Source organism: Canis lupus, chromosome 27, assembly GCF_003254725.2.
Source record: "Canis lupus dingo isolate Sandy chromosome 27, ASM325472v2, whole genome shotgun sequence".
NCBI classification, from domain to species: Eukaryota; Metazoa; Chordata; class Mammalia; order Carnivora; family Canidae; genus Canis; species Canis lupus.
The window spans coordinates 25,889,171-25,915,198 of record NC_064269.1 but is presented as its reverse complement, the minus strand read 5'-3'; the positions used below and the strand labels follow the sequence as shown (position 1 = coordinate 25,915,198).

General features: G+C 44.4%; 1 protein-coding gene and 1 long non-coding RNA gene across 5 annotated transcripts in view; both read right to left on the bottom strand.

The window, feature by feature from the left end:
* Window positions 1-13,739: 13,739 nt before the first annotated feature.
* Window positions 13,740-26,028, bottom strand: part of LOC125753786 (uncharacterized) — a 93,457-nt gene continuing 81,168 nt past the window's right edge. The window contains exon 2 of the long non-coding RNA XR_007406307.1: window positions 13,740-13,797. This is a non-coding gene — a long non-coding RNA (uncharacterized LOC125753786). The remainder of the gene's footprint in view (window positions 13,798-26,028) is intronic.
* The window catches only part of LOC112665499 (cationic amino acid transporter 3-like), a 116,461-nt gene continuing 104,940 nt past the window's right edge, over window positions 14,508-26,028 (bottom strand). For all 4 annotated transcript variants that reach the window (XM_049102253.1, XM_035707556.2, XM_035707555.2 and 1 more), the window contains one exon: window positions 14,508-18,675. In XM_049102253.1, the coding sequence (XP_048958210.1) occupies window positions 16,654-18,486 (1,833 nt within the window). In that variant the 5' untranslated portion in view covers window positions 18,487-18,675 and the 3' untranslated portion in view covers window positions 14,508-16,653. The remainder of the gene's footprint in view (window positions 18,676-26,028) is intronic.

Here is a 26,028-nt window from a genome sequence, read left to right as displayed (position 1 = left end):
GCTTAGCCATCTACCTAGAAATCTATCTCGGATTTGCCATTCACCTGTTTCAATGTTATATTTTATTTTAATTTTTTTATTGGAGTTCAATTTGCCAACATTTAGCATAACACTCAGTGCTCATTCCACCAAGTGCCCCCCTCAGTGCCCCAACCCCCTGCCCACCCCCCCCGCCCACCTCCCCTTCCTTTTTTTTTAAAGATTTTATTTATTTATTAATGAGATTCAGAAAGAGAGAGAGAGAGAGAATATGAGGCAGAGACACAGGCAGAGGGAGATGCAGGCTCCATTAAGGGAGCCCAACATGGGACTCGATCCCAGCTCTCCAGGATCAGGCCCTGGGCTGAAGGCTGTGCTAAACCGCTTAGCCACCCCGGGTTGCCCCCACCTCCCTTTTCACTACCCCTTGTTCATTTCCCAGAGTTAGGTGTCTCTCATGTTTTGTCATGCTCACTGATGTTTCACCCATTTTCTCTCCTTTCCCTTTATTCCCTTTCACTAATTTTTATATTCCCCAAATGAATAAGACCATATAATGTTTGTCCTTCTCTGATTGACTTACTTCACTCAGCATAATACCCTCCAATTCCATCCACGTTGAAGCAAATGGTGGGTATTTAACAACAAGCAGTGAGGTAGATAGGGAGGGTCGATTCTTTTTTTTTTTTTTTAACTCAATGTAGTTAAAATATAGTGTATTATTAGCTTCAGGGGTAGAATTTAGTGACTCATCAGCTGTATAGGACACCCAGTGCTCATTATAACAAGTGCCCTCCTTAATGCCCATCACTCAGTTACCTCATCCCCCCACTCCCCACCTAATCAGCAACCCTGAGTTTGATTCCTACAGTTAAGAGTCTCTTATGGTTTGCTTATCTCTCTGTTTTACATTCCCTTAGGTCATCTGCTTTGTTTCTTAAATTCCACAATGAGAGAAATCATAGGGTGTCTTTCTCTGACTAACTTATTTGACTTAGCATAATACACTCTAGTTTTATCCACATCATTTCAAGTAGTAAAATTTCATTCTATTTGATGGCTGAGTAAATATGTATATATATATACCACATCTTCTTTATCCATTCATCTGTCAAAGGACATCTCAGTTTTTTTATATATTTTAGCTATTGTGGACATTGCTTCTATAAACATTGGGGTACATGCACCCTCTTTGAATCACTAAATTTATATCCCTTGGACAAATACCTTATAGTGCAAATGCTGGGTTGTAGGATAGCTGTTTTTGACCTTTTTAGGAACCTCCAGACTGTTTTCCAGAGTGGCTATACCAGTTTACATTCCCACCAAGGGAGGGTCATTTTTTTTTAAGATTTTTAAAAATCTATTTATTCATGATAGACACACACACACACAGAGAGAAGCAGAGACACAGGCAGAGGGAGAAACAGGCTCCATGCCGGGAGCCCGACGCGGGACTCAATCCCGAGACCCCAGGATCGTGCCCTGGGCCAAAGGCAGGTGCCAAACCGCTGAGCCACCCAGGGATCCCGGGAGGGTCATTTCTTAACTCATGGAAACTTTCTACACTATAAATGTAACTGAGGTATACCCTGCTCATCCCCAGGCTTCAGATGCTTCCATGGTTCCCACTGCCCTCTTTCATAGTCCCTCCTTCTTTCATATTCTGACCTGTGCTCATTCTGCCAGCCCCATCCTCTGCCCAGTTTCTGCTCTGGCTGCAAAATTCAGCACTCACCCTGTTCCCTTGTCTCTACTGCGCTCTTGGCCCCTTCACTTTCCTATACCCTACTTCTCTTTGGGTTCCCAGCTCAAAAGTGCTTCCTTTGCTGCCTTCCCTGACCCTTCCCTGACCCTTATGCTGCCTTTCCTATGTGCTCTCAAAGCACCTTGCTACTCCCATGTGTCATTTATTCTAATGTTTCTGAATGCTACGTCAGCTGCTTGTCTCCTCCATCAGACTGTGAGGCAGGTGCTCACTAAGTATTTGTTAACCAAATGACTATACTGAGAAGAGAAATCTGAAAAAGCCCATAATCCAGAATTCTTATCTACTTGACATTGACAGGAAACCTTTAGAAACCTGGATCAGATAAAGACATTAATGATATCACCTTCCTTGCATAAGGCAATCAAAATGAAACGTGTGGAGAGAAAACTAACTGTGAAAATACATTAACCACACATCATTCATGGCAGGTATGAGCCATACCAGGTGATAAAGAATTGCTTCTCTTTGAGGACACTTGTTTAATTACCTTTTTTGTTTTTTATTGTTTAAATTCAATTTGCCAACATATAGTATAACACCTAGTGTTTATCACATCATGAGGACACTTGTTTTAAAAAATATCAGGCTGTTGAGGATCCCTGGGTGGCTCAGCGGTTTGGCACCTGCCAAATTTTTTTTTAAAATTTTAAAAATTAAAAAAAGGAGTAAGGATCTGCAGGTAGATGGTTCCAGTTAAAATCACAACTTAGCCTCATACCCAGTGACTCTGGACAAATTAGTTCACCTCTTGGGGCTTTAGTTTCCACAAGAGTCAAGTGGGAGTTAAATTCCTCCTAGGGTAGTTGTGACAAGTAAGTGAAATGTGCCTACAACGTATGTAGCTAAGTGCCTAGCAAACAATATGGACTAAATATCATCTACCTAATATTTCATATTGAAATATGAAAAAATTAGTCCTTATAAATGTCTAGTCTTAAAATTACCTACTAAAACTCAAGCCTGTTAGCTAGCCTTCATGAGACAATGAAATCAGTTTTATTCTTTAGAATTTGCCTTCAAACCCTAAGGATTCTAATTAGCCACACTCATCCATGTTGGTGGATGAGCTAGACCAGGTATCAAAAAATAAAAGGCTTGGGACACGTGGGTGGTGAAGTACTTGAGGGTCTGCCTTTGGCTCAGGTAATGATTCTGGGGTCCTAGGAAGAAGTCCTATATCAGGCTCCCTGCAGGAAACCTACTTCTCCCTCTGTCTATGTCTCTGCCTCTCTCTGTGTGTCTCTCTGAATAATTAAATAAATTCTTAAAAAAAATACAAAGCTTGAAGTGCCTGGCTGGCTCAGTCAGTTAAGCAACTGACTCTTGATTTAGGCTCAGGTCATGAGCAGAGTCCTGGGTCAAGCACCACAATGGGCTTTTTTAATTTTTTTTTAATTTTTTTTTGTTGTTGTTGTTGCCTCAAAACTGAACTTCCAGGCTGGTGCTTTTCTGTTCAACTCCATTTTGATTCTACCTCCTTTTCAGCATGTGGACACAATGTGCTGTAATTCGTTTTAACTTTTCTTTAGCTCCTAGAGACCTGGAGTACAACAGCCACATCTTGTTAATTTTTACATTTCCAAGTTCTGAGGCTGTTTTTTTGTTTTTTAACATTTTTGATTCTGTATTTGAGAGCCAGAGAGCACAAGCTAGGGGAGTAGCAAAGGGAGAGGGAGCAGACTGCCTAACCCCCCCGCCCCCGCTCCCTCCCCAACCAGAGAGCCCAATGAGGGGCTGGCTCCATTCCAGGACCCTGGAATCATCCCCCGAGCTAAAGGCAGATGCTTAACCAACTGAGCCACCTAGGGGCCCCTGTTCTTCTTCTGTCTTTATCAAGTATCTCATGCCCCCCATAGTGGTCCAGATCTAGTATTTTCCCAGGCTGGGTGATGTGGGGTCAGTTCACAAAGAAGTCCTAAGCAAATGTACTTTGAATTAAAGACGGAACATTTGAAAATGGAAAATTGGGATGGCAAGTTCCTTAGGCGAGTTCTTGGTTTTGACACAGGAGATGCAGTTCTTAATGAAGCTGCTCAAATTCTGCGATTGCTGCATATAGAAGAGCTCAGAGAGCTACAGACAAAAATTAATGAAGCCATAGTAGCTGTTCAGGCAATTATTGCTGATCCAAAGACAGATCACAGACTGGGTAAAGTTGGAAGATGAACATTTTAGGATTTCAGCTTCTCACCTGATTAGTACAATTGGGAACCATGTACGCTCTGGCATGTGTTTGGAAATCAAATGTCACATTTTCAAGGGACGAATCCTAGAAAATTGACTATGTTCTCAAGATTTACCATCATTGTTTTTTTTCATTGATAAAGTTCAGGAAAGTGGAAAAAAAATAGCAGGGAGTCTACTTGAGAATTCTCTCTTCCTCTCCCTCTGTGCTTCCTGCCTCTCTCTCAAAAAAAAAAAAAAGAAAGAAAAGAAAAGGAAAGAAAAGAAAGGAAAGGAAAGAAGGAAAGAAAAGAAAAGAAGAAAAGAAAAGAAAAGAAAAAAGAAAAGAAAAGAAAAGAAAAAAGAAAAGAAGAAAAGAAAAGAAAAGAAAAGAAAAGAAAAGAAAAGAAAAGAAAAGAAAAGAAAAGAAAAGAAAAGAAAAGAAAAAGAGAAAACAAAGAAAAAAGAAAAATGCGAGACTCAGGAAGATGGCAGAGGAGTAGGGTCCTCAACTCACCTGTCCTCACCAATTTCTCTAGGAAACTTGCAAACCATCCTGAAACCCTATGAATTCGACCTGAGATTTAAAGAGAGAACAGCTGAAACACTACAGGGAGAAGGGTTTTCGCTGCTAACAAGTTAGAAAGGCAGAAGAAGAAAAAAAAAAAAAAAAGTGGGGGAGGGGCCCCACGAGGAGCCCGGCTACATCCCAGAGGCGAGAGCCTCCAGGACAGGAAAGCCCAGCCCCTGAGAAGCAGGAACTTTAAAAATTCCACACCGGATTCTTTCTGGACCCAAAGGCGCTCGGCAGGGAATTGGGCAGAATGACAGGAGGGGCAGTGGAGCCTCCAGTTTCCCGGGCGCTAACAGAGGAGGTGCTCCCCAGGGGAGAGCGCGGTGAAGGGCGGGTGCGTGCAGCCTGCTGGGCCTCTGGGAGAAGCTGGTGGGTCAGGCGAGGGCTCCCTGCTGACTTCGGGAGCTGCGCCCCGGGGCGTGATTCCAGCAGCGCAGGTCCCAGATCCCGGGGCGCCGGGGGACACAGCCCATGCTCCTGCGCTCTTCCCAGGACAGGCGGAGGCAGAGGCAGGGAGGGCACAGGACGGTGAAGACTCTCCTGCTGCCAGATGCCCCCAAGCTGTGCAGGTCAGCACCCCCGTTGGCCTGGGAGCACCTAGGCCAGTGCAGACTGGGAGACTGAGGTAGTTACTGCGGAGCTGCCAGAGCTGGAGATCTGGCCGCCGCCAGTGTGGCTGTTCCTCCTTGTGTCACCCTGTGCCTCGCAGAGGCAAGGCCACCAGGGAATGGGGGCCTCATGGGGTAAACAGCTCCCCCTGAGCCTGGCACCCAGCAGGGGGTGGGGCAGCTCCCCCCCCCCCCCCCCCCCCGGGGCACACACCTGAATCAGCACAAAAAACCCTGCCAGAAGACCAGCTGGAGGGACAGGGGAAGAGCAAGTTCTTGGCCAAGTAGCGCTGGAAAGCTCTAGGGGAAGTCGAGGGATTTACAGTATATAGAACTAGAAGGGTACCCCTCCTTCCCCCCTCCTTTTTTCCAGTACAAGTCATTTTTTATATCAGACTAAAATACACACATATACACACGTAAATGTTACAAACGTTCTCACATGTACACAACACAAAGACACATCCCCTCAAACAAACCACCTGCACCTCCAGACCTACACACACTCATACACTTGTCACACTTGTCCATATATACACACAACCCTATTCCTTTGGTCTAATGATCCAGAGCCCAGTCCTCTAGGCTCTAAAGATCTTGAATATCCAGGAGAGAGTATGGACAAGGAGAGAGTGGGTAGAAGGGACCCAGGATAAGGAAAGGGGGTGGGGATCCTACCCCTACCCCTGCTGCTCAGGAGGCCTTCACAGCTCCCCTACAGAGTCATGGCTCAGACTGAATGGGAAGTGACTCTGAGGTCCTACCCTCACTTTCCTGGGATGCTCCATGGACCCACAAACAACTTTGCTTTCCCTGCCACAGCCTTTACTCCCTGCAGCCTCCCAGGCTCTGACTCCTTGTGAGCTGCTGTCTGCCCTCCTCCCAGTGGGATCCTCCTCCAGGGCTCCTTCTAGACAGCTGGCCTGCTTGAACATCTCTGAGTTTCCCTGGCACTACCCCATCCTGGTGCCTCCAACTTCCCAAATGCAGGCCCCCAATCCCTCTGACCCCTCCCCTGCCCACCTCCCATCCAGTCCCCTCCCACCTGAACAACCTCCACCCCCACCCAGATTGCCTCCCTCCCCTCCTGGCTCACCTCCCCAGACATCCCCACCTCCCAGTGGGCTCCACCTTCCCATTACCTCCATCTCTCCATCCTGCTGCATCCTACCACATTGCCCCATTTCTTGTCATTTCTACATCTGCTTTCACACCTCCTCCACCCTTAGGAATCTAGGGAGTAGGGCAGGGCTCCGAGCCCAGCAGAAGGAAGGACATTAGCCCCCTTCTCTCCTCCTGTCCTCTGACTGTCGTCCCCTCCTCCCTTCCTGAGGACAGACCTGGTCAGGTGTTAGAGAGCTGAAAAGACATCTCCTCATCAGCAAGTGATGGGGGGCGCTGCGCAGAACTCCAAAACCAAGGTATACCTACAAGGCAGTGAGTCCACCTGAGTAAGCCCTGCCCACTAAGCACAGCCCCGCCCCCTTGTCAGTGGCCTCAGAGGGAGGGGACGGGTCAGCCCTCACTTCCATCCTGCCCCCTGTCCTAAGGCACCCTTGACAGCCCGGGGACATCGGAAAGGCCTAATGACCCGGTCACCCCAAAGCCACTCTGTCTCAGGAGAGGACAGAGCCAAAGGTGACTGCTCCCCCTCGGGTCGTCCCACCACCTCGGCCTCCAATCCATCTGGAGGGAGATGCCCCCTCAGCGCTCAGGGCAGGTTTGTGGGAGAGAAGGACCCTGCTCAGCCTCAGTCTTTCCTCCACGCAGATCACTGAGGTCTGAGAGCCCAGCTGAGGGCTCCTGGTTTAGCAGCGACCCTGTGTGTGCAGGACAGGCCTGGCGCCTCCACCTGGAAGCCAAGATCCCCACAGAGTGTCACCTTGTTTTCTGCTGGTTTGCTCTGTGTGGTCTCTCCTTCCCCCGCCACACCTTGTTGAACCCCAACACTCCTGGGGAGACAATATCCCTCTAAGGGTCTCTTTTCACCCTGTTCCTCCCTGTATCAGGTCCAGGATTTGTGCTTCAGAAAACAAGCAGCGCTGTCTGCTCAAGGGAAGTTCTTCCTCTCCTCTTGCTTTAATCCTTCTTGCTGCTGCAAGTAATCATATTGTCCCCGAAAACTGTGAGGCTCTCTCCCAACTTTCCCCTTCTCCCCACTTCTTCAGCTTCTCCGTGGTTTGTCCCAAATATCTACACTCTGGATCCCTGGCTTCAGGGAGGCTTCTGGGCGTGGACATCAACCCAGATGCTGAGGAGTCTGACTATCTCTGTGAGCTGCACGGGGAAGGCAGTGGTGTCTGGGTTGAGAAAGGCCAGCCTTGGTTGAGAACACCAAAGGTTGAGAACACTTTGGAGCTCTGTGCACACAGCAGGTGTGTAGTAAATGTGAAATGCCCCAATGAGAAGCTGGGAATGGGAGGTGAGGGAGGGGGAGAGGACAGGAGTGAGGCTGGACTGGTCTGAACTGTCTGCTCCCCATTCTCTTCCCTTCTGCTCTGGGCCACCTGGAGAGAATATGCTCTAAGACTGACCTGAGCCTGGAGTCCTCCCTAAGCTGAGGGGGTGACCTCTTCTCCATCCACCTCCCCCAGCCCAGCTCAGGACACCAGGACAACCCCCGCAGGAGTCGAGCCACTGTTCCCCCACCCCACCAACCACACACACAACCCTCTTCAGCCAGGGCTCCAGATCTCTGAGCACTCACCTTGCACCCCAGCCTGAATGCCCGCATCCTGGCAGAAACTTAGGTGACCTCCCTCAGCCCCTGCTGTCAACGTGGTAGTCTCCAAGCTTTAGCCAGCTCCCTTAGCCCACAGCATGATTAACTGATGTTTCTTAGTTCACCTATAGTATGTCTAATGGAAACGTGTTATCCCAACAGGAGGCAGGGGCAGGAAAGGGTGAGTGGGTGTAAAGTTCCAGGTCCCAGTCTCAGATTCTGAATACTCCCAAGGCTTTCTTTTTTTTTTAAGATTATTTATTTATTTATTCATGAGAGAGAGAGAGAGGCAGAGACACAGGCAGAGGGAGAGGCAGGCTCCATGCAGGGAGCCCAACGTGGGACTCGATCCCAGGTCTCCAGGGTTGCGCCCTGGGCTGAACGCGGCACTAAACCGCTGCACCACCCAGGGATCCCCCTCCCAAGCCTTTCTTAATAAGACCACTGCTCTGCAAGAGACAGGAAGGAATGCTACCAACTGGTGCCAGGAGGAAGGGGCAGGCAAGTAGTTAAAGGAAAACCCTGGCAATGACAGAGGTGGCTGAGGCTGCTGGGATCCTGGCAGACAGCCTGCTCCCCACAGCCTGGGTTGTCTTCAGCCTTGGAGCGGGGATCCATGGATGATGGGGATGAGAGGTGGGAGACTCTAAAGTCACTTAGGAGATGTCTTAGCTCTCCCAAAAGTCCAAAAGCCCTGACCAGCTGCCCCAAGGAGCCCACAACCCACTAAGACTGAGGTGGAAGGTGAGAGGGAGCCTCTGACAGCAACTAGCCTCTCTGTGAACTTCTGTCTCCATCTCTTCCCCAGCTCCTCATATCCTGGGGCATTACTTTAGAGGCCTCTGCCTTGATCTGTTCCGAGTCTGGAGCAAGATCAAAGCTCTTAACCCCTGTTTTGCTTGCTGAATCCTCAGCTGGAGAGGAGGGGTCAGGCAAGGGCCCTGAGGCAAGGGCCCTGATTCCCCTCTTCCCAAGGCAGTGTTGAGTTCGGGAATTTGGACCAAAGTAGGAACCAATCCTAAGACTGGGTCGACACACACAACCTGGTCCGAAGGCTTTTATTCTCATTATCAATGTTATGATACATTTGCAGGTTAGAAATTGAATTAATTCATAATCACATTAGTGCGATACATGACAGTGACCAGTAAGGTGCTCCTAACCTCTATCTAAAGAACATTCCTTGTGTTCGTCTGGGTTAAGAACCCATTTATTTCCTTCAGGGGTTCATCACACTCTGGAATTTTAAACATTGGTTTTCTTGCTTATTGTCTAATTCCCACTAGGAAAAGCTCTGTATTTGAATCAGAGAAAGAATGAATGGGAATAAATTTACTGGTGAGAGAAACATTTCCTAATATATGACCCATTCCTGAAAGTATCACGTGAGAACCTGTGTTAACAATAATATCTATAATCAATATTCCTAATGCCCCTACTTCTACATCTCTCAGCATGGCCTCTTTTCCTCTATTTTACACTATGCAAAAGCTTCTTAGCAAGTCTTTAGCTCTGTGTCAAGCCCTGTAGAGAGGATATAAATATGTCTGAGGCAGAGTCTCCCCACCGCAGAAGCTGACAGATGTGTAAAGAACAAGAGGAAGATGCAGGGTAAGTACAACTGAACACAGTGTGCAGAGAGCCAGCTATGGTGAGACTGACACAAAGGACTAGAGGAGGGCAGAGGAAATAAATTGCTTCAGGGTAGGTAATCCTGGAACATGTAACCAGAAGGTAATATTTAAACTGAACCACTGGTTGTGAAGAATTTCAGTAGTCAGAGATTGGGAGGATGGAATTCCAAGGAAAGACTTAGCTAATGGAAGGATTTCTTGACTTTGGGCATCATTGGATAATATTGAACTTCTATTCATCATGAGAGAGTGAGATGCAAGGACCAGTGAAATTCAAGGTAAAACTGTAGAAACTCCAGGCTTTGAATAGAGAAGACAGGAACCAGGACCTGGGTCCCAGCTCAAGATCCATCTATCTTCACTTCTCTTACACCCGATCTTATTGTTCAGTTCACATGGGACAGGGCACCCTCTGTGCCTCCATCTATATGCCTCGCATCTCCTTTCTCCTCCCAGTAGTTCTTTATTAACAATGAAAGGATTTCCTAATCTTGTTACTGAGAAGAGCACAAAACACAGAAAGGCACAAACTAAGTTAGATAATTTGCATGCCTGGGGAAAGGGAGAAACTTCTGCCATCTCCATGGCATCTCCATGGCATCTCTCTCTCTCTCTCTCTCTCTCTCTCTCTCTCTCTCTCTCTGTGTGTGTGTGTGTGTGTGTGTGTCTCATGAACAAATAAATAAAATCTTTAAAACAATCCTTCATAAAGCAGGCCCCAGCATTGGCTTTGGAAGGTGGAGGAGGGGGGTCCTGCGCTGTGTCTGCCTTCAAACCACTTACGGGTCCACTTGCCTCCTGCTTCCAGGAGCTTTGCTCCAAGCTTTGTAAAGAAGGAAACAGAAACATTGAATCCTCTTACAACCTTGCTTCTTTCAGAGCCCATTACTTCTTTATGAATTCAGTTTTACAAATGACCAGTTTCTCACAATCTCCACTGCAGAATCTTTAATCGGTATAATTTTAAATTCTCCTCTTCCTGGGATGGCTCAAATAGAGAATCCCACTTGGAAGCAAAGATGCAAATAAAATGGCTTCTCTTAGTACCTTCTGTGAGGGGTTTCCAGGAGAGGCCCTTGGTTACATGGGTGGTGTACTTTTAAGGCTACAAAGTAAAAAAGAGGAGAGCATTGCCTTGCAGCTGCTGTTTCTCTTTCTCTGCAAACCCCTTTTGATTGTAGCAGATGTATGGGGGCTCCACAGCAACCCAGCATCTTGGCCATGAACTTCCTGAAAGGAAACTCATGAAAGTTTTCTTGAGAGAGAATGCCAAATAAATATCAGGATTTGATGGAAGCACACTAACCATGCACAGGGCTGGAAAGGGGCTGGTACCTTAGTGCTGATTGAACTACTTCAGGATTTGTGCACATACACACACATCCCATACCCAAAAAGTCTAAAACATATGCTCGTGTTTATAGACATACCGACATAAATGTGCCCCACCTTTGGTGGATATTTCCACTCAAATTTAAACACATATGTCTATATATTAGGCACACACACATGACTCTCAGTGAAGTGCTTTATGAATATATGCACCCAGCCTCTCCCCCATTTCAAGCTCCTGCATGCGGGGGGGGGGGCAGTGAGGGTAAAGGAGAGAGTGAGTATCAGCTGCTTGTGTCACTAAGTGTGCCTCTGATTAACACACCATGAAACACACAAGAATTGTTTCCTTGTTATTCACTATTTGGAGTTATCCAGCATCTTTTAATTACCTCTGTGCCATCAAGTTTCAATGATCATCTATCCCTCACTGAGCCACTACTCCCTGCAAAGTATAGCTCAGGGGTTACAGGCACAAGATTTTGCTAAACCTTGGTACAAATCCGAGCTTCACTACTCACTTTGCACAGATAACGTCTCTGAGCCTTCCATTCAACTTTTGCAAAATGAGCATAACAATACTCACCTCATTCAACTTTATATTAAATAGGTGATGATGGAAAGTGTTTGGAATACTTAGCAAATGTAGGTATTTAATCATCATCATCATCATCATTTTGGGACTGTGGAGATAGAAGTAATACATAAAGGGATATTCCTTCCCCTTAGGAGATTTTAATATCTCCTTGACACAAAATAAATGCATGGAGAGAAAGAACTTGTAAACTTAAAATTCTATTCGAGCCCTAATGTCCCATAGGATTAGGAGAGTTGATAGCAGATGTCAGTGCTCTAATACGATTGGTGTTTTTCTTCTGTCACTCATCATCCCCATGCCTCACCACATTACACACACCACACATCCACCACAGCCTCTCATTTAAGAAGTTGACTGGATAATGCTTGGATAATAAAGATTTTGAGAGTTCATTTTGTACCTTGTCCTGTTTCTGAGCAGGAGCCCATCGGAGGCATTCCACACCCAAGTGAGACAGTCATGCACAGGGCTAGAGATCCTGTGCCCTCCCGTCTCCCCTGGTCACCCTCTACTCTCAGAAAATTCTTCTTTCTGCTCAATCTCAATCTATTTTATTTAACACTCACCTCTATTTATCACCCATTCTGATTGGGGATGAGGTACACAAATCCTCAAAAGCCTAAGAAAATACTTAAATGCCCACCTGGTAACATTGTTCCATTGCCTATCTCGCCAGGTCTCTGGATTATAGGGCTTATAATCTTTGTTGTTCGCTCATTAAAAATCATCAAATGATCCCTTATGAAGCATTAATTTGGTTCCTACCAGTGTATAACCCCTTATGTAGAAATCTGGTCTCTCCTGAAAGCATTTGGAGGATGTAAGTATCCTAATTTCCATAACAGACAGTTAAGAATTCCTATTTCATACTCCAACCTCCAGAGCCTCTCAAGTTATAACTCATTTGATGAAGTGACAGTACAGCCCTGAGACGGGGCCATGATTAATATGACCTCCTCAGTCCCTTTCTGTCCATCATATGAAGGATGGGAAAAGGAATTGGTGGCCATCCCCACCACCCAATGCTTGACCCGGGGAGCCCCTGAGGACCAGATAGACCCCAGTGAGGCACCACAGGCTTTTTTCCCCACAGTGGGCAGGGTCCACACCCTGGCATAGTGACTGGAGTGGGAATCCTGGGGACAGAGGACACAGACCCCACACTTATCCCTCTTCCCAGAATTCAACTTCCACAGCCTAGCGCCCTTCTCTATCACTCCCAATTCCAAAATTGTCAGACTTACCATAGTGCTCATCTGAGCCCAGACACCTGTCATGCATCATCTCAGGCCAGTGCTTCCCAAAGCTGAAAAAGCATAGAAATCACTTGGGAGCCTGTTAATAATGCAGATTCTGATTCAGGAGGTCTGGGTTGGTGCCTGCGATAACAGGAGCTCTAACAAGCTCCCAGGTGACCCCCATGCTTCTGGTCCATGAACCACACTACGAAGAGCAGGATCTAGATGACTGTAGCAGGTGCTACAACTCTCTTCCAGTAAGAGTCTCTTTATCCATAACCACTGTTTATCCTCCAGATGGCTGTGAGAATCATATCTCATCCTTCCTGGGTCAGAAACCACACTCCATGGCACAATGCACAATAAAACCTGAAGCATAAATTCCCTTCAAATGTGAGAAAACACACCCTTCACAAGAGTCTCATCTTTCAACTCTTAGGATCTATGTAGCCTAGAATTACTGTCCCTTTTCCTTTCCAACTCGCCTGCCCCTCTTCTATTTCCCAAATTACTCCATAAGCACCCACCTCCAGGAAGTGTCTCTTGACCAATACCTCTCTCTCAGTTTCTACTCATACCTTCCCTTCCAGAGTAATGATGCCTCCATTCCTATCCAATTATTAATATCTATTTTGTCCATTTTTCTCCATATGTGGGGTATCAATTCTCTTTCCCTAAAGAATCATAGATGCTCTAACAAGGTTTTTGCACCAGTCTCTCAAAGAAGCATCCCTGGCCCTGAGCATGATTCCACTGTAATGAAACAGACGGGACAGTCACCAGAACTCAGGCATAGCCACACAAAGGCAAAACTACAAGTGCCTGGGGACAGATCTAGCTGCTGAGTAAGGATACGGTTCTGGATGGAGAGAAATGCTGTTTGTCAAGGAAGTCCCCCAGAAAATAGCCTTAGAGAAGTAGCACAGTGTTAGTCTGAAGGAAAGGAGAATTTTTGGTACCAAGGAAATGTGTAAGCCTCAATTCAATTTAACGTGAATTTATTAAATGCTCATTGTATGCTTGGCCACCAGCTGGATGCCCTAGGAAGTGAACAGGTTATACTCCTTACCTATGACTATAATCAGGAAAAAAAAAAAGAAAAGAAAGATACACAGATAACTGTTATGCTATTTTTTATTTCGGATTTCTTCAGGTACAATGGACATAACTGTAAGATACTTAAAGTACACATTTGATATACATGTAATTGTGAAATTATTCATTTAGATTTCCCTCTGTGAAATAATTAATAATGGCATTTTAATCTAAATGTTACATTGAATGAAGGTGAGTGTTCAAAGGACACCTTTGTTTCCTTCCCTTCATCTATACACGTGAAGGGGCTTCAGCTGGATCTTTGGTTTTCAAAGTGTGGTCTCTAGACCAGCCGCAGCAGCATCACATGGGAACTTGTTAGAAATATAAGTTCTGAGTTCCACCCCACCTTCTGAATTTCAAACGCTGGGGACAGTGGTCTAGCAATCTCTTTTCACAAGTCCTCCAGGTTTCATGGCACCCCATGAAGTCTGAGCACCACTAAGCAGAGTACTGCAACTGGCCTCTCTCCACCTGGCTCTCTGTGACCTTGATTAATGAAGACATAACATGGAGCATACTCAGTTTAGCTTCTTTCAACTTTTTGTTAGCTCTCTTATTTTGTCCAGAACAAACCTGACCACTGGACACATGAAATCCAACCTGCTCATACAGGAAAAAAAACTAAAGCAGACTCGTGATGGCAAGTGAGGGATACTCAGCAGTATTTGTGATGAGGAGTAAGTCTGTCTAATCTAGTGATACGGGATTAGCAAGGCAATAGGCTGCACATCTACAGCTGATGATTCAATCATCTGTCTCTGTGTCATGATTATCAATAGAGTCCAAACATGGGGTGGGGGTGGGGGGAATGGCATGTTATTTATTGGACCTCTACAGCTCCAACAATGGGTTGTGGTGAAAAGTGGGCAGGAAGAGGGTACAGATTATGTTCAGTAAAGAGACCTAGTTAAGAGAATAACAGAAGGACCAGAGGAAATCCTAGAATTCTTTAAGTAGACAGACTTGAGGAACTATCAGTCCTGATCTCTCCTGTTACAGATAAACAAGCAGAGGGACTGAGCACTTTTCAAGTTCACATTAGTAGTTAGTGGTAGAAACAAGACCATGACCCAGGACACATGGCTCTCAGCTGTGTGCTTTCTGAGTAGGTGGACCAAAGCAGGTTTCTACTGTTGCAGTAGAAAAACTTCAAAGTCCAAGAATGCAGATGTCCCTAAGTACCAACAAAGGGGTTCTCAGCATGGGTAATGGGTTCAAGGCCAAAGTGCTTTGTGCTCAGAGGAAAGCTCTGACTGCAATCCACCTGTGCATGGCTCTGTTGCCGCCTCACACAGCCAGGGCTCAGGCTACACAGCCTGCTCAGTGTTCTGAACAGTTTTGTTTTCCTCTGCTTTTCCTCCTGGTATTCCCACTGCCTACAGCTTCTCCCTGCTGCCCATATGTGGTAAATCCTATCCCTGACGACAGCCAACTAAAAGTACGTTCCTTTACAAAGTCTTCTCTAATTTCACCAATTAACCCTCACCACTGTGCCAGCCACAAATGATCATCTCTACTCTGAATTCCCAAAATACTTCATTTGTATATTACTTATGACAACACTTTCTACTTTGTGTTACAGCTTTGCTTTACACCTTGTATTAGAATATCAGCTTCTTAAGTGCAGAGGCCATATGTCATCTTTTTTTGGTCTTTTTCTAGTTTCTTTATTTTTACTGAATATAATGAGTATACAGTGTTCTTATATTACTCTCACGTGTACAATAGAAGAATTCAACAATTCCATATATTTCTCAGTGCTCATCAAGATAAGTGTTCTCTTAGTCCCCTTTATTTAAATCACTCATTCCCCTACCCATCTTCCCTTTGGCAACTATCAGTTTGGCCCTCTATTTAGGAGTCTGGGGTGGGTTTTTTGATTCTCTCTTTTTTCTTTTTAATTTTTTTTAATTTCTTAAATTCTATTTAACAGTGAAAACATACATATGGCATTTGTTTTTCTCACGTGATATATATATATCACGTCTTCTTTATAGATTCAGCTATCAGGGGATACAAGGGTTGCTTCTATATCCTGCCTATTGTAAATAATCCTGCAATAAACATAGCGTGCATATATCTTTTCAAAATCATGTAACTAAAATTCTTCCCAACAGAAAAAGAAACCATCAACAACAAAAAGAGGAAACCTACTGATTGGGAGAAGATACTCACAAGTGATATATCAATAAGGGGTTGACACTCAAAATACATAAAGAACTTATAGAGTGCAATACCAAAAAAAAAAAAATAATCCAAGTAAAAAAGGGCAGAGGACCTAAATATTTTTCTAAACAGACATACATACAGATGGTCAATGGACACATGAAAAGATGCTTTGTCTCACTAATCATCAAGGAAATACAAATTAAAACTGCAATCAGATATCACTTTATCTAAAATCAAAAATAGAAGAAAAGCAAGTGTTGGCGAAGATATGGAGAAAAATGAACCCTCATGCACTGTTAGTGGGAATGTTAATGGTGCTGGCATTATGGAATAAAGTATGGAATTTCCTCAAAAAAAATTTAAAAACAACTACCATGCGATCTGGTAATTCTGCTACTGGATATTTTCTTAATTACTACAGCCACTGTGGAGATCATACTCACCAGACTAAGAACAGGAATCATGCTATACTGACTGAGACAGCTACATCCTTCACTAGTGGATATTTAACCAAAGAAGAGGAAAATGCCTTCAAGCTTCTTTTAATACTAATTATGTAAATGTCAGTAAGCAGTACAGACACAATTAAAAAGTAGAAAGGAAAAAAAGAGGAGAAAGAGCAAAGTCTCATCCTTCACTCTACCATAAATATGGAGATCTATTAGTATTTTCACACCAATATCTCATAGGAGCCCTGGATTCCCATGTGCTCAAGAGTATTCCCCATTACTGTGTAGGGAACCAGACTGAATTCAGGTGTGATGACATCAAACCGAAAATGTACTGGCACTGCTGAGTTCAAGGTCTATGGTTTGGTCCTTAAGGCTGTGCTGGATCCCATAGGCGAAGTAGATAATAAACCCAGTCAACATCCAGGCACCAAATCGGACCCAAGTGCCAGCGGTCATCTGCATCATAAGGCAAACATTCAGAAAGATGCTCAGGAGTGGGAGGAGAGGCAGACCAGGTACCTTAAAATGAGGCAGATGGGAGCTCTGTGGCTGTCTCCAGATGATCCCAGTGATCCCAGTGATGACCACCAGGAGCAACACAACTACTGTGATCCACCCTGGGTCTCCAGAAAGCAGACCTGGCCACTGGGCCAGCACCAGGCAAAGAACAATCAGCAGCAGAACAAGCAGTGAGGAGCAAACATAGACAACCCGGCCAGAGAGTGGAGTGGGGGTGAAGCTGCCTGGAAAAAGTAGTCCCTGTAGAGTTAGCTTCTCTGCTGCAGGTGGGTTCTCCTCTTGCACCTCTACTTCATTTCCCTCATTCTCCTCTTCCTCCTCTGCTTCGTTTTCTATATTCCTCCTCTCAGGCTGATACCTGATGATGAGAACACAAAAAGCTACCAGGGAATAAGATAGCAGGGTCGCAATTGACCTGAGGTCCAAGAGATCAGCAAATCCAAAGAATAATAATATGATTACTGCAATAACATAAATGAATAACCTGAACACTAACTGAGCGTATGTGCCAGTGATGACCCTGGCAAGCACAGGGAACAGGAGGCCATCGTCTGCCATCATGGATATCACAATACGTATGGGGTACGTAAAGCTCCAATACATGCTGACAAAAATAGTACAGAAAATTGCAACAGCTACAACATAGTAGGCCAGGCCCCAGCCAATATGGAGAAATGCCTCAGGCAAGAGGCTCCCAGGTCGGAGCTGGTAGTAAGGCACCATAAGTGTAATTGCCGCAGAGACACCTAAATACACCAAGATGCAGGTGAGCAGTGAAATAACAATGCCCATGGGGATGGAACGCTCAGGCTTGTGCAACTCTTTGACTCTGGTAACAATAACGGCGAAACCTATAAAAGCATAGAAACAGGTAGCTGCTCCATGAAGAATCCCCTGGAAGCCAAAAGGCATGAATCCTCCAGAGCCCAGAAGGCCCAAGCTAGAGGTGTCATTGAGTCCAGCCTTTATATAGTCCTCTTCTGTGAGCCTCCAGTTGTGCAGGTCCCCCTTAACGAAGCCAGAGATGATGACAAAACTGAGAACCAAAAGTTTCACCAATGTGAATAGTTTGAAAACCTTGAAGAACCCACGAAAACCCAGATCTTGAATTTCTAAGAGAAAAAACCAAAGGACCATAGTAAAGTAGACTAGATTATCTGCTAAGACTTGGGGAATGTGCTCTGAGATGCTCTCAGAGATCTGATTTACAATCAGGTAGTCAAAAATTAAGGTCCAGGCCTGGATCACAACGATTGCATCAATAAAAAAGGAGAGGATGAGGTTCCAACCGATGATGAATGCCCAGAGTTCACCTACAGTGACAAAACAGTAGAGATATGCGGAACCAGAATGCGGAACCCGGGCGCTAAACTCTGCATAGCACAGCCCAGCCAATAACGAAGTTAGGCCAGCCACCAAGAAGCATATCATAGTGGCTGGTCCTGCTTGACTACTAGCCACCTCAGAAAGCAGGAGATACACACCAACCCCCACTGTGCGGCCCACACCCAGGGCCACTAAATCCAGAGTGCTCAGGCTTCCACCATATTTCAACTCATATACATCTTGTTCCAGTGGACGTCTGTGTACCAGCTTTTGACCAAACTTGCGAAGTGCTTGACGCAGCATTCTAGCTGGAATTGAAGAAGATCCTAAAGATCAGAGAGTTGTAGCAACATCTGGGAGCCAAGAGTGTTAGATCTGGTTCAGTGAGGCTGAATTAAGCCAGGTTGGGTTAGGGCTGCAAAGGTTGGGTTGCTCAAGCTTCACAGTTGCTGCTTCATATTTCTTCTGGTATCTGTTATCCTTCCATAATGCCTAGGGAAACAATAAGTGTATACTGAACATTGGTGTTCAACCAACCAAATGAAACTCAAAAGTCACGTGTAACATGGTGCAGGCCAAGTATCACAGGAACTGACACCAAAACACATCATAAAAAAATCAATCCTGCTTTCCCCCCGAGAAAAAGTACCACATACCATCCAACAATCTGCTTTAAAAAAAAAATGTATTTTTCAGAGGGCTCAATGCCCAGCATGGAGCCCAACACACGGCCCAAATTCACAACTTTGAGATCAATACCAGAACCAGTATCAAGACTCGGGCTCTCAACTGACTGAGCCACCCCAGCACCCCAAAATCCTCCTTTTTTACACACCACGTGATATAATCCCATTTGATCTCATAAGTCATGTAGCTTCACATACTAATTAAGACATAACAGAGTTTGTATGTATCATGGGATTTTTCACATGCTGTGAAAAGTGTGTGCTGTGCTTGAGCATAGGTTATGACACATTAATTCATGGACTAGAGGGCCATGATGAAATTACAGACCCACTTTTTATATATCATCAGAGTTTAAAATACAAATATTGGTGTATCAATCTTAAAGCTCTTATCACTAAACAACAAGCACGTGAGACAGATAAGGAGGCTCAGTTCTTAACTTATGGATTCTTTCTACACTATTTAAAGTGTCCCTACCCACAACCAGGCTTCACATCCCCTCCATGGTTCCTACCACCCTTTCTTCCTAGTCTTTCCTTTCTTCATCATCTGACCTGTCCTTACTCCTCCAGCCTCATTCCCTGCCCAGTTCCAGTTCCAGCTGAGAAATTCAACACTTGCCCTGTTCCCTGCCCTCTAATGCCCTCTGGGCCCCTTCACTTAGCTAACTCTCACTTCTCTTTCAGTTCCCAGGTCAGCAGTTACTTCCCCAGGAAGCCTCCACTGACCCTATGCTGCCCTTCTTATGTGCTCTCACAGCACCAGGCTTCGCCTCAGTGCCATTGATCCTAATATATCCAAATTCCAGGTCAGCTGCCAGTCTCCTCCATCAAACTGTGGGTTAGGTGTTCAATAAATATTTCTTGAACAAATGACCACACTGAGAAGAGAACCTGCAAGAAGCCATTATCCAGAATTCCTATATACTGGATATTAATATACCTATTTTGTAGTCAAGCAACCCTGATAAATATAGATCAGGTAAAGATAAACATGGTATTACCTTCCTTGTGGAAGGTGAGCAAAATGGATAGTGAGAAGGGGAAAACAACTGTGATGAAACTTTGAATGCATATCATTCATGGCAGGTATAAACCACACCTAAGTGGTAAACAATTGTTTGCCTTTGAGGACACTTGTTTAAAAATATAGGGCTGCTTTGGATTATAGACAACCGATACCCATGCCCAGTTTGAAAATCCCTACTTTTTGGAAGGCATAGGCTCAGGCACTATAATCCAGGTAGGATGTCCTAAAGCAGAGGTTCTCACTTCAGGGAACAGAGGCAGGCATAATGAAGACACCTGAGGACATTTTCAAACTTCAATCTTCTCCCTCTGGAGATTCTTCTCCACTAGCCCTTACTTCCCATAGCTGTTCTAAACCACCCCAATACACAAGAAATCATCCTCAAGTTCAAGAGAAATGGATTCTGAAAACTTCCTTCACAGGAGGCAGCATAGTTGAATAGCTATGAGTAAGGTTCTGCAGGTAGACTGTTCAGGTTGAAATCTCACCTCAACCTCATACCTGGGTGACTCTGGTCAGATTAGTTCACCTCTTAGAGCCTTAGCTTCCACAGCAGTCAAATGGAAGTAAAAGTGAATACTCATAAGACAGTGGTGAGGAGTAAGTGAAATGATGCCTGTAAGCACTTACCTCAGTGCCTAGAAAACAATCAGGACTTAATATGATTACCTAGTATTTAATATTGAAACCTGGTCAAAAGTAATCAAATTTTGAAAATCTATCAGTCTGTATAAATGTGCAGACTCAAAACCAACCACTAAAACTCAAGCTTGTCAGCTAGCCCTCAAAGACAGTGAAAACAGTTTTATTCCATATGATTCACCTTCAAATGTTAAGGACATTTGACACCCTCATTAGACACCCTAATTAGACACCCTCATACATACTGGTGATAATACATGGGGGGGGGGTCCTAGGCTTACTACATTAGGCCAGGCGTGGAGAAATGCAAGATTCAATACATAATAATAATTAATAATAACAGTAATAATAATATCTTTGCCCATCTGGAACAAGGAGTACTGGGTACTATGAAGGTAAGAACAATGAACATATAACAGAAATCCTGGATCGTGACTATATGAACTTGGGTAATTTGATTAATCTCTCTAAGCCTTAGGCTCCTCATCCATTGACTTGACTTCCCTCACTGGATCAACATGAGAATTCAATAAGAAGATATAAACCATCACACACTGCTGGTAGGAATGTCACTGGGGGACCATCTAGAAGCACAACCTTAGTGGAATTAAGAATGCACACACGCTTGTGCTATGTAGTTGTTGAATGGGTGAATGTATCTAAAACATATATAGAATGTGGACTGGAAGAGCATTTGTTAAATACACTAAAGCAATTGCCTCCAGGAGGGGAAATGAGAATAGAGATAAGGATGAAAGGGGAAAATAAAATGCATTGAAAGTAGCCTGACAGGAAGTGATGGTCCTAACATACCATAATGGAAGAAGGGACTGACTCCACTCTGTGCAAGGCAGGTTCAACACAGGAATCCAGGAGAGGACCTGGTACAGACCCTGATAAATGGCGGGAAGATGTAACATGAAGGGGAACCAGAATTCTGTAATCATCAGGATACGGAGAATACAAAGAAGGAACCTGCCAAAGAGAGGGGGAGCAGGGAACATGAGGCACCCTTCATACTATTCCCTCTGAACCCATTTCCCTTTTCCCAATTCCTCTTTCTCCTTCAGCTCCTTTAAGTATCCTTGGAGGCACCTATACTTAGCACTAAGGATGTTTGTATCATGTTTCTTTCTCTAGGGAACAGTCCCCAGCCAAATACCTCCCAACAAAGACACAAAAGTGGTTCTTCACATTATTAAATCACAGAGACCCCTGAGGTTGGTCACCTCAAAAAAAATGTGTTACACTATTCTGAAGTCCATCCATGGACCCTGAGTGAGATCCAGAGGAGAACCATCTGAATGGCAGGGTTGAAGAGGGCAATACTTTAATAATTTGTTTCTCTCAACTGTGTTGTGCAAGGTGGTCCTTGTGCTCTTCCCACTTTTACTGAAGAGGAGAGAGAGGGGTCTACAGAAAGTATGAAGACACAAGAGAAGCAACTCAAAGAACAAAACTTCTAGGAATTAAATAACCATGTTTTATGACTCCAACAGGAGCAGGCAAAACAAACAAATGAACAAGTAAACATATAGAAGAGAAAGCAGATCCATTATGGGGAATTCTGAGAGAGCCTACCACAAGTCCAGCTTCAAACAACACAGAGACACATGGTCCTCAAATGCCAGGTTCAGAAATGCCCATTCTCATGCAATAATCTACAATTATTCCAATGGTTTATACTCAGTCCAAACTCTGACCCAGCTGTCAGAGCTCCTCCCTAATTCTCCCCCTACCCTCAGGCCCATCAGCTCCTTCCTAACTCAGCTCATCACATCCTGAATTACCCTTTCTGGGATGAACCTGTGGCCTGGGTAAGTACCTACCCTGCCAGGGAGGTCCTCCTCACTCCTTTCTGTCCTGTCTTGACCCTGCAGACTCTCTAGTAATTTTCTACAACCTTTCTCTGACCTGCATGTATGAAGCCTTTCCTAAGCCGTCCTGGCTATCCCCATCTCCAGCCTTCTTCCCCTTCCCACCAGCACTTACAGCCTATTCTGATGATCACCTGAAAGCAATTTTCCCTGTCAGTTGGCATCATGAGTGTGTTCCTTAGATTCCTTCATACTTCCAGAGCATTGTGCCAGGATCTATATACATCCTCATTCTGGATTCCACACTCCCATCTCCAAGCCTTACAACCAGGACAAGGATCTGCTCAGAATTATACTAAGTAACCAAAAGAGGCATTTAGGATAGAGAAAATGAATACATAGATGGATTGATTAACTACTATATCTTGAGATTCCTAGAAGAAGGGTTGTTTCATTTTGTTTTGTTGGATAAAGAGAAAAATCCCAAACAGTGGTATAAACAGGAAACTATAACATACACCATCACCTATTTCAAAGTGTCCCAAGGACATTTCCTGATGAGGGCCTTGGGTCTGTGAATCTCAGTTTCATTAGGAAACAATCTCTCCCAAGAGAAGTGCTTGATAAATGGGGGGTGTTTAAGAAATGCAGAGAGGGGCCAGGGAACATGAAGCCAGCTTCTACGATTTCCATAATGGCCCCCCTTCCCTCCTTCCTCCTCCATGTGTATCTCTCTTTCAGTCTTTAAGCTTATTCCAAACTCCAGAAGTTCCATACCATGTTGCCTGGAAGAACTCTTGTCAAGTCCCAACAATCCACTCCCTAAATTGCCGGCTGTCTTGCTTTCCCAGCCAGCAACCCCACCCCACCCCCAATCTCCTTTGTCCCTAAGGTCATTGTGTTCACTCTTCTGCCTCTGAGAAGGGCACTGCCCTCACTCTGGACCTTTCCTTTCCAAACATTTTTCCAAAGCACGAACTCCCACTGGTTTCCATGGTAGGAAGTTAATACTCATATCAGTCAGGAAGTTGGCCTTCTGGATCCTCCTGAATAGCTTCAAAGGTAGGTTGCATACTAGCTACTTTGCAGGAAGTTTGAGAAAGATTTGAAACAAAGGCTAATGATGCTGTTAAACGATGATTTTCAAGTTCTCAAAGACATGGACTGAAAATGCAACATCACCAGAGATTATATCAATCCTCTATATCCAAGTATAGCTCCTTCTTGATCCCAAAGTGCATAAATAACTCTCGTCCACCTTTAAATCTTTTTAAAGATTTTATTTATTTATTCATGAGAGACACAGAGAGAGATAGGCAGAGACACAGGCAGAGGGAAAAGCAGGCCCCATGCAGGGAGCCCGATGTGGGACCTGATTCTGGGACTCCAGGATCACAACCTGGGCCAAAGGCAGGCACCAAACCACTGAGCCATCCAGGGATCCCCTACCTTTAAATTTTGAGACAATGAAGCTTACAGATCCAATCAAAACCGTGGCTCTCAAACAAAGTCTTTTGGAAAGCTAGGCTTCCCCAGAGTTTCTGAAGTCTTAACTCAAGCATCCCTGCAATTCTGGTAGGGGGCAGTTAGGAATACAAGAATAGAGACTTTGAGTTAAGGGCAAGAGTTTGAAAGAGTAATAACTATGGTGCATGTCTCACCAACACTTCCATAGTGGATACAGTTCAGAATACGTATAAAAATGCAAACAGAATGAAAATAGGCTGAACCTCATATCCAAGGGTAAAAAAAAAAAATAGTATACAAACTCAAATGAAAATGTAATTTTCCCATTTTCTCTTTCTGTTTGTAGAAAACTGTGTTCAATCATGGTCCTTCATTTATTCATTCAACAAGTAAACTGCCCCTATTTATTTTGTACCATGGATAAAGTAAAGTAAAAGATAAACATCCTTCCCCTGAAGTTGCTAACATTCTGCAATAGGAAGCAAATAAATAATCACATAAGTAATAAGAATATATATTGTGTCAGATTTGCAATCATTGCTGCAGAGAAAAGGAAAGCCAGAAAAGGCTTAGGAGGTGTTTAGAGTGGGTGTTGTGATTTTAAAATAGGTGATCCAAGATGGCCTCACATTCACACTCTTGTGGGGCCATCACCACCGTCCTTTGCCAGAACTTGTTCATCTTCCTGAGCTGTAACTCTCTACCCATTTAACAGCAGCTCCCCATTCTTCCCTCCCTGCAGTCCTTGGCAGCTACCATTATACTTCCTGTCCCTAGGAATTTGACTCCTCTAGGTACCTCACGTAAGTGGAATAATATAATATTATCATCTGTGACCAGCTTATTTCACATGGCATAACGTCTTCAAGGTTCCTCCATGTTGCAGCATGTGTCATAATGTCCTTCCACTTTAAGGCCGAATAATATTCTATTGTGTGTATATCCCACATCTTGGTTATCTAATTATCCATGATGCACATGCTGCTTGTTTTACGAATTGGCTGTCATAGGTAATGCTGTTATGATAAATATAGGTATACAAATATATTTTGAGTCCCTGCTTCCAATTCCTTGGGATATATATCCAGAAGTGCAATTGCTGGATCACATGGTAATTGTATATGCAATTTTTTGAGAAATCACTATACTGTTTTTCCAAGCGGTTGCCCCATTTTACATTCCCTTGAGCATTTAATTTCTCCACATCCTCACCAACACTTGTTATCCTCTTTGTTTTTAATAGCAGCCATCCTACTGGGTATGAAGTGGCACTTGGCTAATTTTGAGGAATAACAAGGAGGCCTATAAGGCCAGGACAGAATGAGTGAGGGAGAACAGGTAAGGGATGAGATCAGAGAGAAAGCAGGAAGCCAGATGCTTCACATAGGGTCTGAGAGTTACTGTGAAGCTTTGGCTGTTACACTGGATATGATAGAAATCCTAGAAAAACAGAGCTTCACATGTTGTATAACGATTTTCATGATCTTTGAACTAAGTATTGGGGTCTAAGGAATGGCCTCCTCCAGAGTTTGAAAACAAGGCATGGAGACAGGTTTTGCAGAGCTCTCAATAGCTGCCTGGAGCTTCTGAAAACACAGTGAGGACTGAACAAGCTGCATGCTTCCATCTGCCTCCCTCTCTAGATGCCAAAGAAAAGATGTCATATAGCCTCCCATGGAATGACATGACAGATTTCTTTCCCTGAAGCTATTCACTTTATGGATTGTATCTACATAGGACACTATCACTTTATCAAACAAAAGGCATTGTGATATCCGTCACTATTTTAGGTTATTCCCACCACTATTTGGGGTAATAGAGCTGACAGGGAGATACAGGGCATTTTTTCTGGAACCTGGTGAAATTAAAGACTGCAAGGACAGGGGTAAGTAGACTCTCACACAGGGAGCAGGAACCATGTGAATCAGGCACTCAGAAGCCTTACAGAATTAAATTGATGAACCCAGTCCCCTGCCCCAGATGCATCAGAAAGGACTATCAGAAATGTCTGAGATTCTCAGAGCTGGAGAGAGAGAAAAGACCCCCAAGGGAAGCCTAAACATACATTTTTGAAAGGCAAAGAATACCTCTTATAACCTCACTTCACCAGGTTGATAGGTTGAAAGCTTCTACATCCAAATAAGAAGTCCAAGGAATTAGCTTCTCAACAACAAAATAATCTGGAGTGAATGGCTGCCCAACC